General features: G+C 42.6%; 1 protein-coding gene across 1 annotated transcript in view; it reads left to right on the top strand.

Moving 5' to 3' along the window:
• dis3 (DIS3 exosome endoribonuclease and 3'-5' exoribonuclease) overlaps window positions 1-16,080 on the top strand; it is a 55,852-nt gene extending 39,772 nt beyond the window's left edge. Inside the window, 4 exon segments of the mRNA XM_060898956.1 lie at window positions 4,431-4,599; window positions 4,723-4,881; window positions 8,256-8,381; window positions 15,718-16,080. Coding sequence (XP_060754939.1) covers window positions 4,431-4,599; window positions 4,723-4,881; window positions 8,256-8,381; window positions 15,718-15,786 — 523 coding nt within the window. The 3' untranslated portion in view covers window positions 15,787-16,080.
• Window positions 16,081-16,528: the final 448 nt, after the last annotated feature.

Raw genomic sequence — 16,528 nt, 5'->3', positions numbered from 1 at the left:
GTTTATTATAAAGATCCCAAGCTAGAATTTCATTTTGGAAAATTTATTTGAATGAACAAAATGAGGACAAAATCTGGATGAAGATCCTGAATAAATATAGTACAAAAACATAACGGGTAGAAAAAGAAACAAATAATGAAACATGAAATCTTTTTGATATTTTAAGATTAAACGTACAGAGACAGTATATAGTTATTTTTTTCCCAAACATTTTCATAAGCTTTTTTTTTTTTTTTTAGTACAAAACATTTGGATTTACGATTATTGCAGGGTACCCGCGGAGTCTTAAAAGTATTGAATTTCATTTTCCAGAATTAAGGCCTTAAAAGTATTAAATTTCATCTTGAAAGTCTTAATTTTTTCCACGGAGGTCTTAATTTTCCAAAGAAAGTCTAACATCGTTGCGTAACCTAGATTAAATTCTCTGTGATGAAAATGAAGCAAAATCTAAAATGTTTTGCGCTGCCCTGGCGTTCACACGCAAACAGCGGGAAATTCACATCGCGCCGTAAAGGGTTCACACGAAACGAGAGCAGCAGGCGCATAGAGCATAGAGGTGAGGGGGAGAGAGCATTGGGAAGTGCAGATTCAACCCGAAGTGGCCGCTCGACCCTAAGGCCCCGGTCACACCGCCCGAACTTTGCTGGAGCGTTCCTTGAACGGTAGGGAGGGGGGGCCGAATTTCGACAACGCTCGTCACCGCGCACAAAATGGGGAAAAAAAATCGAAAACATGGGCGTTGGCTTAGCGGTGCACCGCTGAAGCCGGCGTTGCTTTAGCGGTAGCGAGCGGTAGCGAGCGTTGGTATAGCGGCGTTCTGCGCATGCGGGCTTTGGCTCGGCAGGGGTATAAAGTTGGTTTAGCACCAATCATAGCAAGTCTCTCAGCATCCAACTTTGAGCAAATTCGATATAGATGAGGTCTGAACTCAACTGCAGCTCGATTCCAAATGAGCTCCTGGTCCATTTCTCCCCGTATTTATAGCCAAATTCTGGTCCCGCTCCGACACCTCTATACCAACGCCAAACCAAAGTTCATCGCCACCATGGATAGCTGCTTCAACGACCGACACCGTTCCAGCAACCCCATGTCCGCTCGTAAAACGCTTACAACCGCTCCACCGAAGTTTGTGCAACGTTTAATCGCTGCCCGGGCAACGCTGGCGAAGCAGCGGTGGTCCAGCGTTCAAGATTTCTGCGTTGGCCTAGCGGACCCAAGCGTCCACAAACTTGCGTCTAGCGGTGCCAAACTTTGACTGGGCGTTGGTGGAGCGGGGGTGAACTTTGCCGGGGCGGAAAATTGCCCCCTCCTCACCGCTCGCAATATTTTGTGCAGCTCAAAACTTTCGGAGCGGTAGGAGGGCCCCTCGAGAAACATCAGCGGTGGCCGAGCGTATACGGGGTTGCTTTAACGGGGGCCAACTTTTGTTAAACAGTGGTGAACGGTTACGAGCGGTGATGAATTTTTTTCACCGCTCCAGGAACGCTCCAGCAAAGTTCGGGCGGTGTGACCGGGGCCTAAATACGCCTGGGTTAAGGGGGTTCCAAATAATGACCGTGAGGCATTATGCACTTTGTGTAAAAAAAAAAAAAACTTTCAACTAGGGACAATGGGGCTTACAGCTCTGGATTCTCACATGAAAAGTGGTAAACATATTTCGTTTGCATCCACAATTCAGAAGCAGGCAGCTATACTATTATAGCTATACTATTCTTTTTGTCTTTTGAATGCTTCTCTGGCGTGTGTGTGTGTGTGTGTGTGTGTGTGTGTGTGTGTGTGTATGAGGGGTGATTGTCTGGACTTACATGGGGGTGCTCTCCTCTGCATGGTGTCCAGGGGGTGTGAGTAGAATGAATTCTGATTGATTATTTTAATAAATGTAATTTTGTTATTTCAAACACTCATAAATAGTAATTATTTGAGGTTTAATCTGGTGCTCAATATGATTTATTCTTCCCTAATGAGTGCGACAAAGGTATTAAATTTCACTTGAAATGGCATTAAAAAAGTCTTAAAAAGTCTTTAATTTTGGTTTAACAATCCTGGGGGTACCCTGTATTGAACCCCACACAATTAATATCCAAAGCCTTAGAGAAAATAGCAGTACCGAGCCGCCTCCTGTAACATCTACCAATATTTGGTAGACACTTGGGGTGTCTGTAATTTATCCACAGAAAACAGTGCTTAATAGATTTTTTTTTTTAATTGTTGAGAGGAAAATTTTGAACCATGTGCAGTCAGAATGCAACAGTATAAGTTGATTCTGTACATAAGTGCACTTTATCATGACTTACGCCAACCAGCTACTCGCTACATCACTCACTTGCGTTATGTCACTTCTCAATTTCCCAAACTACGGGGGAGGGGCACAGAACGTGCACGCGTTAATCATGCATTTAAAAAAAAAAAAATAGTGGTGTTAAAAGGAATTTGTGTTAACGTGTTATCGCGTTCACTTTGACAGCACTACAAATAACGAAACCTTTGATATTTTAAGATTAAACATACAGGGACAGTATATAGTTATTTCCAAACATATAGTGGTGCTTGAAAGTTTGTGAACCCTTTAGAATTTTCTATATTTCTGCATAAATATGACCTAAAACATCATCAGATTTTCACACAAGTCCTAAAAGTAGAGAACCCAGTTAAATAAATGAGACAAAAATATTATACTTGGTCATTTATTTATTGAGGAAAATGATCCAATATTACATATCTGTGAATGGCAAAAGTATTTGCTTTCAGTATCTGGTGTGACCCCCTTGTGCAGCAATAACTTCAACTAAACGTTTGCGGTAACTGTTGATCAGTCCTGCACACTGGCTTGGAGGAATTTTAGCCCATTCCTCCGTACAGAACAGCTTCAACTCTGGGATGTTGGTGGGTTTCCTCACATGAACTGCTCGCTTCAGGTCCTTCCACAACATTTCCATTGGATTAAGGTCAGGACTTTGACTTGGCCATTCCAAAACATTAACTTTCTTCTTCTTTAACCATTCTTTGGTAGAATGACTTGTGTGCTTAGGGTCGTTGTCTTGCTGCATGACCCGCCTTCTCTTGAGGTTCAGTTCATGGACAGATGTCCTGACATTTTCCTTTAGAATTCGCTGATATAATTCAGAATTCATTGTTCCATCAATGATGACAAGCCGTCCTGGCCCAGATGCAGCAAAACAGGCCCAAACCATGATACTACCACCACCATGTTTCACAGATGGGATAAGGTTCTTATGCTGGATTGCAGTGTTTTCTCCAAACATAACGCTTCTCATTTAAACCAAAAAGTTCTATTTTGGACTCATCCATCCACAAAACATTTTTCCAATAGCCTTCTGGCTTGTCCACGTGATCTTTAGCAAACTGCAGACAAGCAGCAATGTTGTTTTTGGAGAGCAGTGGCTTTCTCCTTGCAACCCTGCCATGCACACCATTGTTGTTCAGTGTTCTCCTGATGGTGGACTCATGAACATAAACATTAGCCAATGTGAGAGAGGCCTTCAGTTGCTTAGAAGTTACCCTGGGGTCCTTTGTGACCTCGCCAACTATTACACGCCTTGCTCTTGGAGTGATCTTTGTTGGTCGACCACTCCTGAGGAGGGTAACAATGGTCTTGAATTTCCTCCATTTGTACACAATCTGTCTGACTGTGGATTGGTGGAGTCCAAACTCTTTAGAGATGGTTTTGTAACCTTTTCCAGCCTGATGAGCATCAACAATGCTTTTTCTCAGGTCCTCAGAAATCTCCTTTGTTCTTGCCATGATACACTTTCACGAACATGTGTTGTGAAGATCAGACTTTGATAGATCCCTGTTCTTTAAATAAAACAGGGTGCCCACTTACACCTGATTGTCATCCCATTGACTGAAAACACCTGACTCTAATTTCACCTTAAAGTGAAATTAGATCTAATGTTTTAGGTCATATTTATGCAGAGAAATAAAAAATTCTAAAGGGTTCACAAACTTTCAAGCACCATTGTACATTTTCATAAGCATTTTTTTTTAATTTTGCAAAACATTGGATTTAAGATTATTGGGCCCCACACAATTAATATCCAGAGCCTTCGAGAGAATAACAACACTGAACCTTCTCCTGTAATGTTCACCAATATTTGCTAGACGCTTGGGGTGTCTGTAATTTAGCCACTGGAAACAGTGATTATGAGAATTTTTTTTTTTTTTTATTGTTGAAAGGAAATTGTTGAACTGTCATGCGTTATATTTATTATACATATTAAAGGTTGCCCATACTTAGGGAGCTGATGGAAATGAAAGGGGACAAAAGCTAAAACAAAAACAATGAAGCATTTTTAAAAAATTACCTGAAGATCAGTATGCAGTGTGAAAAATGAGTTTCACGTTTGGACTAGAACACTAAATATGAAGCCCCGATAATATTTAATTGAGCCATTTATCTGTTTTTGTAGGTACTCTGACATCATAGTGCACCGGCTCTTGGCTGTGGCCATCCACGCTGACAGTACCTACCCCGACCTCATGGACAAACACAAGCAGTCAGCTCTGTGTAACAACCTGAACTACAGACACAAGATGGCGCAGTACGCCCAGAGAGCCTCAGTGGCCTTCCACACACAGGTCGAGCGCAGCTGAGAAATTAATAACATGAACTACTGATTCAGTGCAATTCATATCATGGACACGTCCTTTTTTCACGTTTAGACGTATTAAAACAAACTGTATGACATTTACGCTCAACAGCTCTTCTTCAAGAACAAAGGCATCCTGAATGAAGAAGGCTTCATTCTGTTTGTGAGGAAGAACGCCATCATCGTCCTCATCCCAAAGTTCGGCCTGGAGGGCACGGTGTTCTTCGAGACAAAGGACAAACCGGGACCACGGCTCAGCTTCAACTCTGAGGTTCTCGCTAATCTTCACAGCTGACACGCCAACATTTTAAAATATTTCAGCTCAAATGGTTCCTGATAATGAATATTGGCTAGTTGAATGTTTATGTAGACTTTTTGCACTGAGGATGATGATGATTACCTGATTGGCCGAGTTGGAAAACACATTTTTAAAGAATGGTTCAGCCAATAAATATGCAGCCATTGTGTATATTTTTTTAATCTTGCCTTGGAAGCTATACGTATAAAAGCTTATAGCAAACTAGAGCATCTCTTGAGGAGTCCACGGAGTCTTCCCAGTTCCATCCCACTTTTTGTTTCTTCACAATGACCATGATGACTACTATACAGAATCTCATCTCATTATCTCTAGCCGCTTTATCCTGTTCTACAGGGTCGCGGGCGAGCTGGAGCCTATCCCAGCTGACTACGGGCGAAAGGCGGGGTACACCCTGGACAAGTCGCCAGGTCATCACAGGGCTGACACATAGACACAGACAACCATTCACACTCACATTCACACCTACGGTCAATTTAGAGTCACCAGTTAACCTAACCTGCATGTCTTTGGACTGTGAGGGAAACCGGAGCACCCGGAGGAAACCCACAGGGAGAACATGCAAACTCCACCCAGAAAGGCCTTCGCCGGCCACGGGGCTCGAACCCGGACCTTCTTGCTGTGAGGCGACAGCGCTAACCACTACACCACCGTGCCGCCCCATACAGAATCTGTAAAATAAATTATATTTAACCAGTAATACACAGATGACTACTTCCTCGCTTTTATTGATAAAAGAGCCTTGGCTACAGATCTGGCTAAACCAGTCAAGGTTTTTTGATGTAAAGGCGTCCCGCTGAAGAGCTTCATCACTTTCATTCGATGACGAAATGTTTTGAAAACTACAACACGCACAGCAGGCTTGTAGTACTCAAGTCCAACTCGTGACTTGACTTGGACTTGAGCACCGATGGCTTGGACATGGACTTTTTCTTTATTTTTTTGTAATATGCCATAATAATTTGGCATAAGATATTTATATCTACATTAATTTTTGTACTAATTTTGTGCAAGAGTGTCACGCCTGCGCACCTTGGCGCGTGCATCAGATAGACTCTCGGGCGCGCTCCGGACAGCGCGCGCACCAAGCGGACTCTCACACATGCCGTAAACGACTCGTACCTGCACAGGATTAAGGCGCAATCAGCGCGCCGATATAAAAACTGTGAAAACGGTTACTTTGTGAAGTATTGAGTTGCGTTGCTGACACATTACCGAGCCTTGTTTTCTTGTTTGGTTTCCTGATCCCTGATTTCCCGTTTCTCATCTTTGATTCTGCCAAGTCTATGATAGCCTGTTTGTGCCTCGCTCGACCTTTTGCCTGTTTTACGATTTTGCCTGCCATTCTGGATTGTTTACCGTCTTCACTTGTATTAATAAACACACCTTCTGCGCTTACAGTGGGGCAAAAAAGTATTTAGTCAGTCACCAATTGTGCCGGTTCTCCCACTTAAAAAGATGAGAGAGGCCTGTAATTTTCATCATAGGTATACCTCAACTATGAGAGACAAAATGAGGAAAAAAAATCCAGAAAATCACATTGTCTGTCTGATTTTAAAGATTTTATTTGCAAATTATGGTGGAAAATAAGTATTTGGTCAATAACAAAAGTTCATCTCAATACTTTGTTATATACCCTTTGTTGGCAATGACAGAGGTCAAACGTTTTCTGTAAGTCTTCACAAGGTTTTCACACACTGTTGCTGGTATTTTGGCCCATTCCTCCATGCAGATCTCCTCTAGAGCAGTGATGTTTTGGGGCTGTCGCTGAGCAACACGGTCTTTCAACTCCTTCCAAAGATTTTCTATGGGGTTGAGATCTGGAGACTGGCTAGGCCACTCCAGGACCTTGAAATGCTTTTTACGAAGCCACTCCTTCATTGCCCGGGCGGTGTGTTTGGGATCATTGTCATGCTGAAAAACCCAGCCATATTTCATCTTCAATGCCCTTGCTGATGGAAGGAGGTTTTCACTCAAAATCTCACGATACATGGCCCCATTCATTCTTTCCTTTACACGGATCAGTCGTCCTGGTCCCTTTGCAGAAAAACGGCCCCAAAGCATGATGTTTCCACCCCCATGCTTCACAGTAGGTATGGTGTTCTTTGGATGCAACTCAGCATTCTTTCTCCTCCAAACACGACAAGTTGAGTTTTTACCAAAAAGTTCTATTTTGGTTTCATCTGACCATATGACATTCTCCCAGTCCTCTTCTGGGTCATCCAAATGCTCTCTAGCAAACTTCAGACGGGCCTGGACATGTACTGGCTTAAGCAGGGGGACACGTCTGGCACTGCAGGATTTGAGTCCCTGGCGGCGTAGTGTGTTACTGATGGTAGCCTTTGTTACTTTGGTCCCAGCTCTCTGCAGGTTATTCGCTAGGTCCCCCCATGTGGTTCTGGGATTTTTGCTCACCGTTCTTGTGATCATTTTGACCCCACGGGGTGAGATCTTGCGTGGAGCCCCAGATCGAGGGAGATTATCAGTGGTCTTGTATGTCTTCCATTTTCTAATAATTGCTCCCACAGTTGATTTCTTCACACCAAGCTGCTTACCTATTGCAGATTCAGTCTTCCCAGCCTGGTGCAGGTCTACAATTTTGTTTCTGGTGTCCTTTGACAGCTCTTTGGTCTTGGCCATAGTGGAGTTTGGAGTGTGACTGTTTGAGGTTGTGGACAGGTGCCTTTTATAGTGATAATGAGTTCAAACAGGTGCCATTAATACAGGTAATGAGTGGAGGACAGAGGAGCCTCTTAAAGAAGTTGTTACAGGTCTGTGAGAGCCAGAAATCTTGCTTGTTTGTAGGTGACCAAATACTTATTTTACCGAGGAATTTACCAATTAATTTATTAAAAATCCTACAATGTGATTTCCTGGATTCTTTCCCCCCATTCTGTCTCTCATAGTTTAAGTGTACCTATGATGAAAATTACAGGCCTCTCTCATCTTTTTAAGTGGGAGAACTTGCACAATTGGTGGCTGACTAAATACTTTTTTGCCCCACTGTACATCCGTCTCCCAACCATCTCTGACAGAACACTTCACACTCCCTGACAAAGAGAAGCACATTCACCTGTTCATACATCATGTTTAGGAACAAACTAACGTTAATGGCGCTAAAACAGCCACCGTCAAATGGTACGGCTGGAGTCTTGTTCTCGGACTCGACTCGAAATTTTTTTTTTAATGACTTGGATTTGACTCTGACTCGAACACTGGGGACTTGAGACTGGACTCTGACTCGAGGCTTAGTGACTTGACTACAACACTGGCACACAGACGCATCCTTGACTTAATACATGATAACGTTATTTAGTTTTCCTTTCCAGGGCCCCACCCTGACCGTGGAGGATCAGCACACCTTCCACATGTTCGACAAGGTCAAAGTGACCATCAGTCTGGACGCCTCTAACATCCAGCACCAGAAGATCAGGATGGCTCTGTTAGAGCCGGTGGTGAGTCGAGTCATAATGTCTTTTAAAACCTGAGTCAGGAAAAATGTTTAGTGCACAGTATAAAATAAAGTTATTAAGCTTTTGAGGTGTATATACAGTACATATAAACAAAGTGTTTAAGCGGGCAAATACAAACTTTTCATAATGCTCAGGTGTTTTAGTAGAAATATGCAGGTGATTTATAGAAAACCATGTGCTGATTATCGAGAAATAGTCTGAATTTCTCGACCAATCACCTCGAGCGATTCGTCAAAATGGCGGCCAATCGCTTCGTCACCGTCAGTGAGGACGAATTAGAAATTATGAACGAAAATGCAGTTCCTAAAAGCACTAAAGATGCTATGAATATTGGTGAAAACTATTCAAAGGGAAGGTGGAATTGTGATTTATTTTATCGATTTCAAAACAAAGTATTTTATGTGAGTCGGCGTAGATAAGTGACAGAACTCCGTGCGCACCGTTATTACATTTGCATGCTGCTTTTGAACTTTGAAATAAATTATTATTTTTTTAATAAAATTTTTAAAAATATTCTGTGCATTTATACTAAAACAATTATCTGCGTCCGGCTCAGTGAATATCGGTGATTATTATATGGCACGAACTGCTTCCGGTAAAATCACGTGCTCTGATTGGTTCCTTGGAGGGCAGAATTTTCCCATGATGCCCGTGGGTGATTTATGGATTTTCTTTCCAAGGCGCTGGCTTTCAGTGCTGCAAAAAAAAACCAGACAAAAGATTAATTGGAAATCAAAAACAGCCGAAAGACAAGCAAGAGTCACCGAGTTATTGGTTATAAATGAGCAACGAAGAGCGTTCAGAAATTGCGAACAGAAATTCAGTTTTGAAACCGCTAGCCGTTTATTCTGCAGGTGTGACTCAACTACGTTACAAATATGACGTGACTGAACGCAGCTCGGGCGGGACGGTGGTGTAGTGGTTAGCGCTGTCGCCTCACAGCAAGAAGGTCCGGGTTCGAGCCCCGTGGCCGGCGAGCGCCTTTCTGTGCGGAGTTTGCATGTTCTCCCCGTGTCCACATGGGTTTCCTCCGGGTGCTCCGGTTTCCCCCACAGTCCAAAGACATGCAGGTTAGGTTAACTGGTGACTCTAAATTGACCGTAGGTGTGAATGTGAGTGTGAATGGTTGTCTGTGTCTATGTGTCAGCCCTGTGATGACCTGGCAACTTGTCCAGGGTGTACCCCGCCTTTCGCCCGTAGTCAGCTGGGATAGGCTCCAGCTTGCCTGCGACCCTGTAGAACAGGATAAAGCGGCTAGAGATGATGAGATGAGATGAACGCAGCTCATTATAATGACCGTCTATTTTAATCTTAGAAATAAAAAAATCCATATAGTATTAGTATCATGTCCCCGTCACGAATGATGATGGGGGACACTGTCGGCGTTCGTGTCTGTTCTGTCTCTGCTGGGCTACTTTTGTTGCTGCAGCAGCTTCTGCCAACTCGGCACCTTTTGTGGACTGCTGCTCACCAGCCTGGTCTGGACTGGGTGAGTGTGTACCAGTCCGAGCCGATTCCAAAAGTCTTCATATCCTCTTTGATAGCATCTTTCCATCTCTTTCTGGGTCTGCCTTTGGAACGCGTGCCAGAAGACAGTTCACCGAACAGAGTGCGTTTTGGTAATCTGTTATCTGGCATGCGGCAAGTGTGTCCCAGTCAGCGCAACCTTGATGTTCTCAACTTTGCCTGACGTAACACTTCCATATTGGTCACTTTATGCCACCAGTGGATGTTCATGGCTCAACAATGTCTGTAGCAGGTATAGGGTTTCGCACACCAGAGGGCGCTAACCTTTGATGTGCTAGCGAGCAGGCTGCCCTCTTCCGTGCTCGCGACCTGCAAGCAGGTGCACCACGGAGTGGACTCGAGAGACGCATATCACTGTGGCGGCTGCATGCAGCGGTCAGAATATGTAGGACCAGAGGGCTGACTTTGGCTAAACTGGTTCGAGCATATTGGCCATTGGGGTGACCCTCATCTGCCCTTAAGGCGACATGCTCAGCGCCTTGTCTACATGGCCGCTGAGGTGCTGATTTGCCTTCTTCCACCCTTTGCCGTTGGAGATTCTATTTTCTCATCCGCCAAAGCGTGTAGACATCCCCTTCACTATTTCCCCATAGCTGGAGCATGATTGATGGGTGCCAGGGCGTGTCCACGCACCAGTGGGCCTGCACACCGCATCTCTGGGGCTCATGCTGCTCCGAGATCCCTTGCAATTTAGCCTGGAGCCATAAGGTGTCCAGTTACTGTGCGTAGTCATGAAGAGACATTGCAGGAGTCTTGATGATGGAGAGGCTGTTAACCTCGCTGGCTCTGTCTTTATGGGACAAGATCAGCCCTCGGGCTCGGTCTGTACTGTCAAGGGCTCGGTCTGATATTTTCCCGTAAAAACTTTGCGCTCAGTTAATAAGTAGTTAATAATAACCTCGACTTAGAAGTCTGCGCGGGACAGAATTTTCAGGCCCGCTCCCGCCCGCGCCTGCCATATTTTGTCCCGCTCCCGCCTGCAAATCCCGCATGATGCAGACGTTCGCGTTATTTCTCACGAAAGTTCTTGTCATTGGCTTGGGGAGTTAAACATGCTGAGCTCTCCACTGACCGATCCTTCATTTATTGTAAGTTTATTGTTTAGACTCTGACATTCTGCTGACACATTCCAAGTTGAGCGCTGCATGCGCTCATGATTGACAGCTCTCACTTTGATTGACAGCTCTCGCTTTGCGCACTCGCACTTCCGAGTCTGTGGCATTATGATTCCAACCGCGATTTCATTCTCCTCTCATATGAAGTGCTGCGCAACCACAACCAGCTCCTCAGATTATACACTGTCTATTTCTAGCTTTAAATTGAACAATCTGTGCGATACACAGTCTTTTTAATACTAGTTAATACTTTTTAATACTTTTTAATAATTTTTTTAATACTTAGGACTAATACTCTTGACTTTTTAACGGTAAATGTACCTCTTTTTAAAGCAGCACTTGCTTCTGAAGCACTGTGAGCTTCACTAGAGGAGCTCTGCTCTTCTGCCATGATCGGAGATCTCAAACACGGAAGAGCGGAAAGGAATCGGAAACGTACGTGAGATTAAACCACATCCGCAAATTTAGGCATCTTAAAATGTTTTTATTAATGCCAAATAAAATATCCAGCACAAATTATATACGATAGACATAAATTAATAATTTATAAATTTTATTTTAAACACGTTTTTAGTTAGCGGGACTGCAGCTTATCACCTCTCCCGCCCGCGCCCGCATTGTGCAGTCCCTCTCCCGCCCGCGCCCGCAATGAGCTTTCAAAATTTGTCCCGCACTGCTTTGCGTCGGGTCCCGCGGGTCTCCCGCGGGAGTGCAGGGCTCTACCTTGACTTTGTCTCAGTCTAGGTCATAGTTAATTCACCCATATTCACTTCACCGTCGGCCAATAATTGTTAAATAAACGCCGCTTTGCATGTGGGCCACATCATACCATCCCAAAGTCGACTATTTCCTATAATAAGTGTTTTACTCCTCTTATACCACAGCAGTCTCCCAATGATGACCATTTCAGAACAGTCCATATGTTTTATCCATTCATAGTTACATTTATTTTTCCTGTTTAAAATTAAACACCGTTTACAGCACAGTAGCTTTAAGCAGTCCTTCCTTCAGCAGCTTGTCTCTTTATTTCTCTCCTGGTGTAAAAAAAAAAAAAAAAACTGTAGCTCGTAATTTTCCGATAAACAGCACAAAGGACAAAGCCGTCTGTCCTGAAGACTTTCCCGTTGCAAAAAATGTAAAGAAACAGTGCTGACACTGGAGACTCCTTCCGTAAATGTTGAATAAATATTCCCACCAAAAAAAAAAACCCAACACTTTTTTTTTGAGGCTTAAAGTGCACATCACGGGTAAATTCAGGAGCAAGATCAGTGTAATTCTCCTATTTTATATTAAACTTTGGTCAAATATCTGTCACATTCTGCATTTTCTGCAATTTTTTACTTTGCGCAATACCAGAAAAATTCAGTTGAAATCAAGCCATTTTGAGGCGAATTGGTCCGCCTCTGAAAAAACTTGGCATTTGGATTTCCCGGCAAACATTGATTTTCGTGACGTCGCGTGCGGGACGCCTCCCTTCTGAATCCTACGTCAGCGCTGGTTTGTTTTAGGGATGGCGAAAACTAAAAAAAATCTTGACCGACCACCGAGCCTCATTAGCCGGTTAAAGTCGGTTAACCTATGAGTTTAAACAGGGATGCAAACGGCGCGCCTTTTTGTGGATGCCGCCTTTTTCACTGCTGAATCGTGCAAAGATCCGATTTTTTTTTTTTTTTTAGGGGGAGCGTTGGAGTGTCTGAATAATTTCATCAGAGTAAATTCTGTATGCTCAAAGGAAAGCAATCGGATCTGCACGATTCAGCCGTGAAAAAGTCGGCATCTGCGCCTTTAGTTTGTGTGGAGAGATATGATCTGCAATGACATGCATTGTTGGCTACAGACCGAAACATACTTTCAGAATGCACTGGCCAAGGCAGGACTAAACTCCATGTGCCTTCTAATAATAATTTAAAAAAAAAAACAATCGTAATTTGTAAGCTAAAAAGCCTGTGTCTACACTTTTTTCTTTCGCCGAGTGGCAGCTGTGTTCAACTGGGGCGGGACATGACTGAATGGGTGTTTCTGATTTGTTAGCTGTCTTTAACTGGGGTGGGAGGGCGGGACATGACTGAATGGGTGTTTCTGATTTGTCAGCTGTCTTTAACTGGGGCAGGAGGGCGGGACATGACTGAATGGGTGTTTCTGATTCGTCAGCTGTTGTCCTTACACCGCATGGCACGCCCCAAGCGTTTACAACACAGAATTCCAAGTCCTCCGCTCCAAAATCGGCAGCTTCAAAACGATTGATTTTTTTTTTTAACCGACAACCAAAAAAAATTTAACCGGTTGACGTTGATTTGGTCAACCACCGGTCAAACGGTCATCGGTTAACATCCCTAGTTTGTTTATGAGAAAACGACCTGGTGGTTTTCTGCAAATTTCTTCAACGTTATCACGTAATTATTAAAATGGTTAACAGATGTATCGTAGGAGGGTGTAGCAACACCAATCTTGATGGGATTAGTACTCATCGTTTTCCAAAAGACCGGACAATGAGAGAGAAATGGGAGCGCTTGGTCTACACAGGCTGTGCACTGAAACCGTGCAAAGCTCGCGCAGCCTGCTGGCGCTTCTGCAGGTAACGTCACGAATCTGGCTCCAGACTCCTTTGGGATTTTTCCAGACGCGTTTTGTTATTTTTTTTTTTTCTGCTGTAGACAGATGGCCTTGTGCAAAATTACCCTTCTGGATGAGTGTGTAAAGGGACATTCTTTCATATAAAAAAACGAAATTGGTCCAGGATATGCACTTTAAAGTATCTGACTGTCTGCCACATAAGTCCCTGTGATTTGCCTTGCCACCAACATACCCCTTTCACATGACGTCACCGCGCCGCGAGATTTTGTTAGGCGCCATATTGGAAGACCAAGTACATGCACTCACAATATAAAACAAAGTACAAGCGAGAGTAAAGTGACACGATGGATGATAATTCTGGTTATGTGAGTACATTACCAGTTGCAGAAAGGGCACGGTATGTGGAGAAACTGGCTGTGATTGATGGGTTTGACCCATATGATAAGACTCAGAAAAAATTATGTGAATCCAAGCACACAGTTTAACGCAAAAGTTCGTTTATATCCCGACCGTGTCAGCTGTCAGATTTATGTTAATGGACCCGGTAAGCTGGTAAATAATATATATATTTTTTTCTTTACCAAATTCTAACAGAAAACGAGAGCGCCTGAAAGGGAAAACCGAGCCGAGCCGCCTCACGGCTGTAATGCAAATTGCTTTCCTCCTCGGTATACAAGTGCGCTTCCATGGCAGGGAAAAAGAAACTACATTCTGCCGCCTATGTAGTCCCCTATTTAAACAAATAGGAGTCATTCAGGATCCAGCCATGTTTTTGCTTCCTGTTTTTACTCGACCAAAGTTATACAGTATTATGAGCTTTAAATTGCATAAATAAAACCATTTGGTGAAACTTTTGAAGAAGAGATTGTACTGGTTTAAAGTTTTTAACGAATGTTTTCATGTCAACTCCAATTAATACACTAGTAGAATCGATGACTAGTTTAGTAGGCCAAAACTTTTTTCAATTTTTGACTACCAGCCTGAAAAAACTTGCGACAGTCAAATGGAAAAAAAGCAAGCTGGTCATGTTGTACTGGACTAATCTATGACTGATGAGTATAGTAAGTGATACTAGCACTGATACAATAAAACAGACGACTGTAATCTGGTAGGCAGCACGATTTATATTATTTCTCCGTGTCAGATACATAAGGAAGACCGGACACCAATTCTGCCATCTGTTTGCTACCCAGACATTGTAAACTATTTGTTGTTTACACCCAGTGCCTACACTGCTGATGACTTGAAAGCCTACAAAGGGCTACAGGCTTACAATTATGTTGTTAGCGGCTTGGTTCGTGATATTACAGCTGTTATTAAGAATAACCTACACATAGTTATTATTATTAAATTGTAGAAGTCTGGGAGGCTTGCTCCTCATACAGTTATCAACTTGAGGCCAATTTATCATGTTTTAAATCTGAATTTCTTGCGTTTGCTTACCTCAAAGTGTCCGCAGATCATGCACAGACTTATCCATTATATCCACAGTTTTTTGCCAAGTCTCACACAGGTTTCTTTCAAGTCTACTGTTGGGCCAATAAATCATAAATAAAACAGCTCAGATTTGTTTAAGTCGTTTGCCACTCCACTTTATTCTCGTGGGTTCACATACCGCTGCCGTTATCAGGAGTTTGTTGGTCTTCCAAAATGGCGCAGGGTCTGTTTACTTCCGGTTTCAGGTGACGTCAGTGAAAGGGGTCTATACTACGGTCATCAACACTTTCTGACCAATCAGAATCGAGAATTCAGCAGCACTGTGTTGTAGTACTGAGTCATAATGTTTGTCGTATATTGCTAAGCTTTCCTTGATGTGTTACTTGGCAGTAATTTAAAAGCGTTCATGTTTCTTTTGGTGGAGATCAACATCATGTTAATATTTTGGTTGATAAAACAATATTTTTATTGTTTTATATGTTTTACATTTTATTTTCAAGATCATTCAGTTTTATTGCTAACTTTGTGATTCAATAGTCCCATTAATTTAATTCACATATAATGATGCTAATGAGTGATGGTGGTGATTACTGAGGTTGTATGTTGTTACTATATTAGAGACACGTGTCTATATACCGCATATTAAAAATCTCCTCCTCTTTCAGATCCCAGGTGTCAGTGTGCCGTTACCAGAACCAGAACCCAAGGCAAAGAAACCCAAACTGGATCGCTGAGACCTTGGACCGCCATTCAGCATCATAACCCATGTCTAGTTTATTATTTTAATGCTCGTTTTTAAATCTCTGTAAATATTCTTTTGCTCAATTGAGTCTAGTGATTGTCGTGGTAATCTGGAGCCCTGTATGAATCCCATGTGATTTGAATTTCTGGGTGGTACCATTATTCTATTTCACTGAATGGTGTGAAACAGGCCCTTAGTTCAGGAACAAGTGAAGTATAAATTTACCAACAATCTCAACAGACCAACTGTTTTGAATTTAATAATAAAAAAAAAAAAATCATCCATCCATCTCCGGGTGTTTTATATGCAGGTTGGGTCAGTCCAAAATTCAAATGGGTCAAAATTATTAACATTGAAAGAAAAAAAATTATTTTAGCCATTTTTACTGCACCTATTTTTTTTTTGCATGTGATTTTTCAAGATTAATTTTTCATCGTTAATTTTTTTTTTTTTTTTTTTTACAGGATTCATTAATTTTAGATTATTTCTTAAACCCACCAGACCCAGTACTGGGTCCAATAGAGCGCTGCTATAATTCACTTCTGGTAAAAAGTTGTTTTTTTAAATGCTGTTTTGGTAAGTTCAATACTTAATACAAAATTTTGTAGCGGGTACGTACGTACATACTTTTTTTTTTTTTGGTCCAGCTGTAGTCACGGTGTTGCTGAACAGAAAAAAAGTGGCATCTCTGTCCATGGACCCATTGCTATCGCGGTGTTATTCTTTGTTTTATC

Source organism: Neoarius graeffei, chromosome 18, assembly GCF_027579695.1.
Source record: "Neoarius graeffei isolate fNeoGra1 chromosome 18, fNeoGra1.pri, whole genome shotgun sequence".
In the NCBI taxonomy this organism is placed as follows: domain Eukaryota; kingdom Metazoa; phylum Chordata; class Actinopteri; order Siluriformes; family Ariidae; genus Neoarius; species Neoarius graeffei.
Note: the sequence above shows the minus strand (reverse complement) of the source record. Positions and strands in the feature narration are given on the sequence as shown.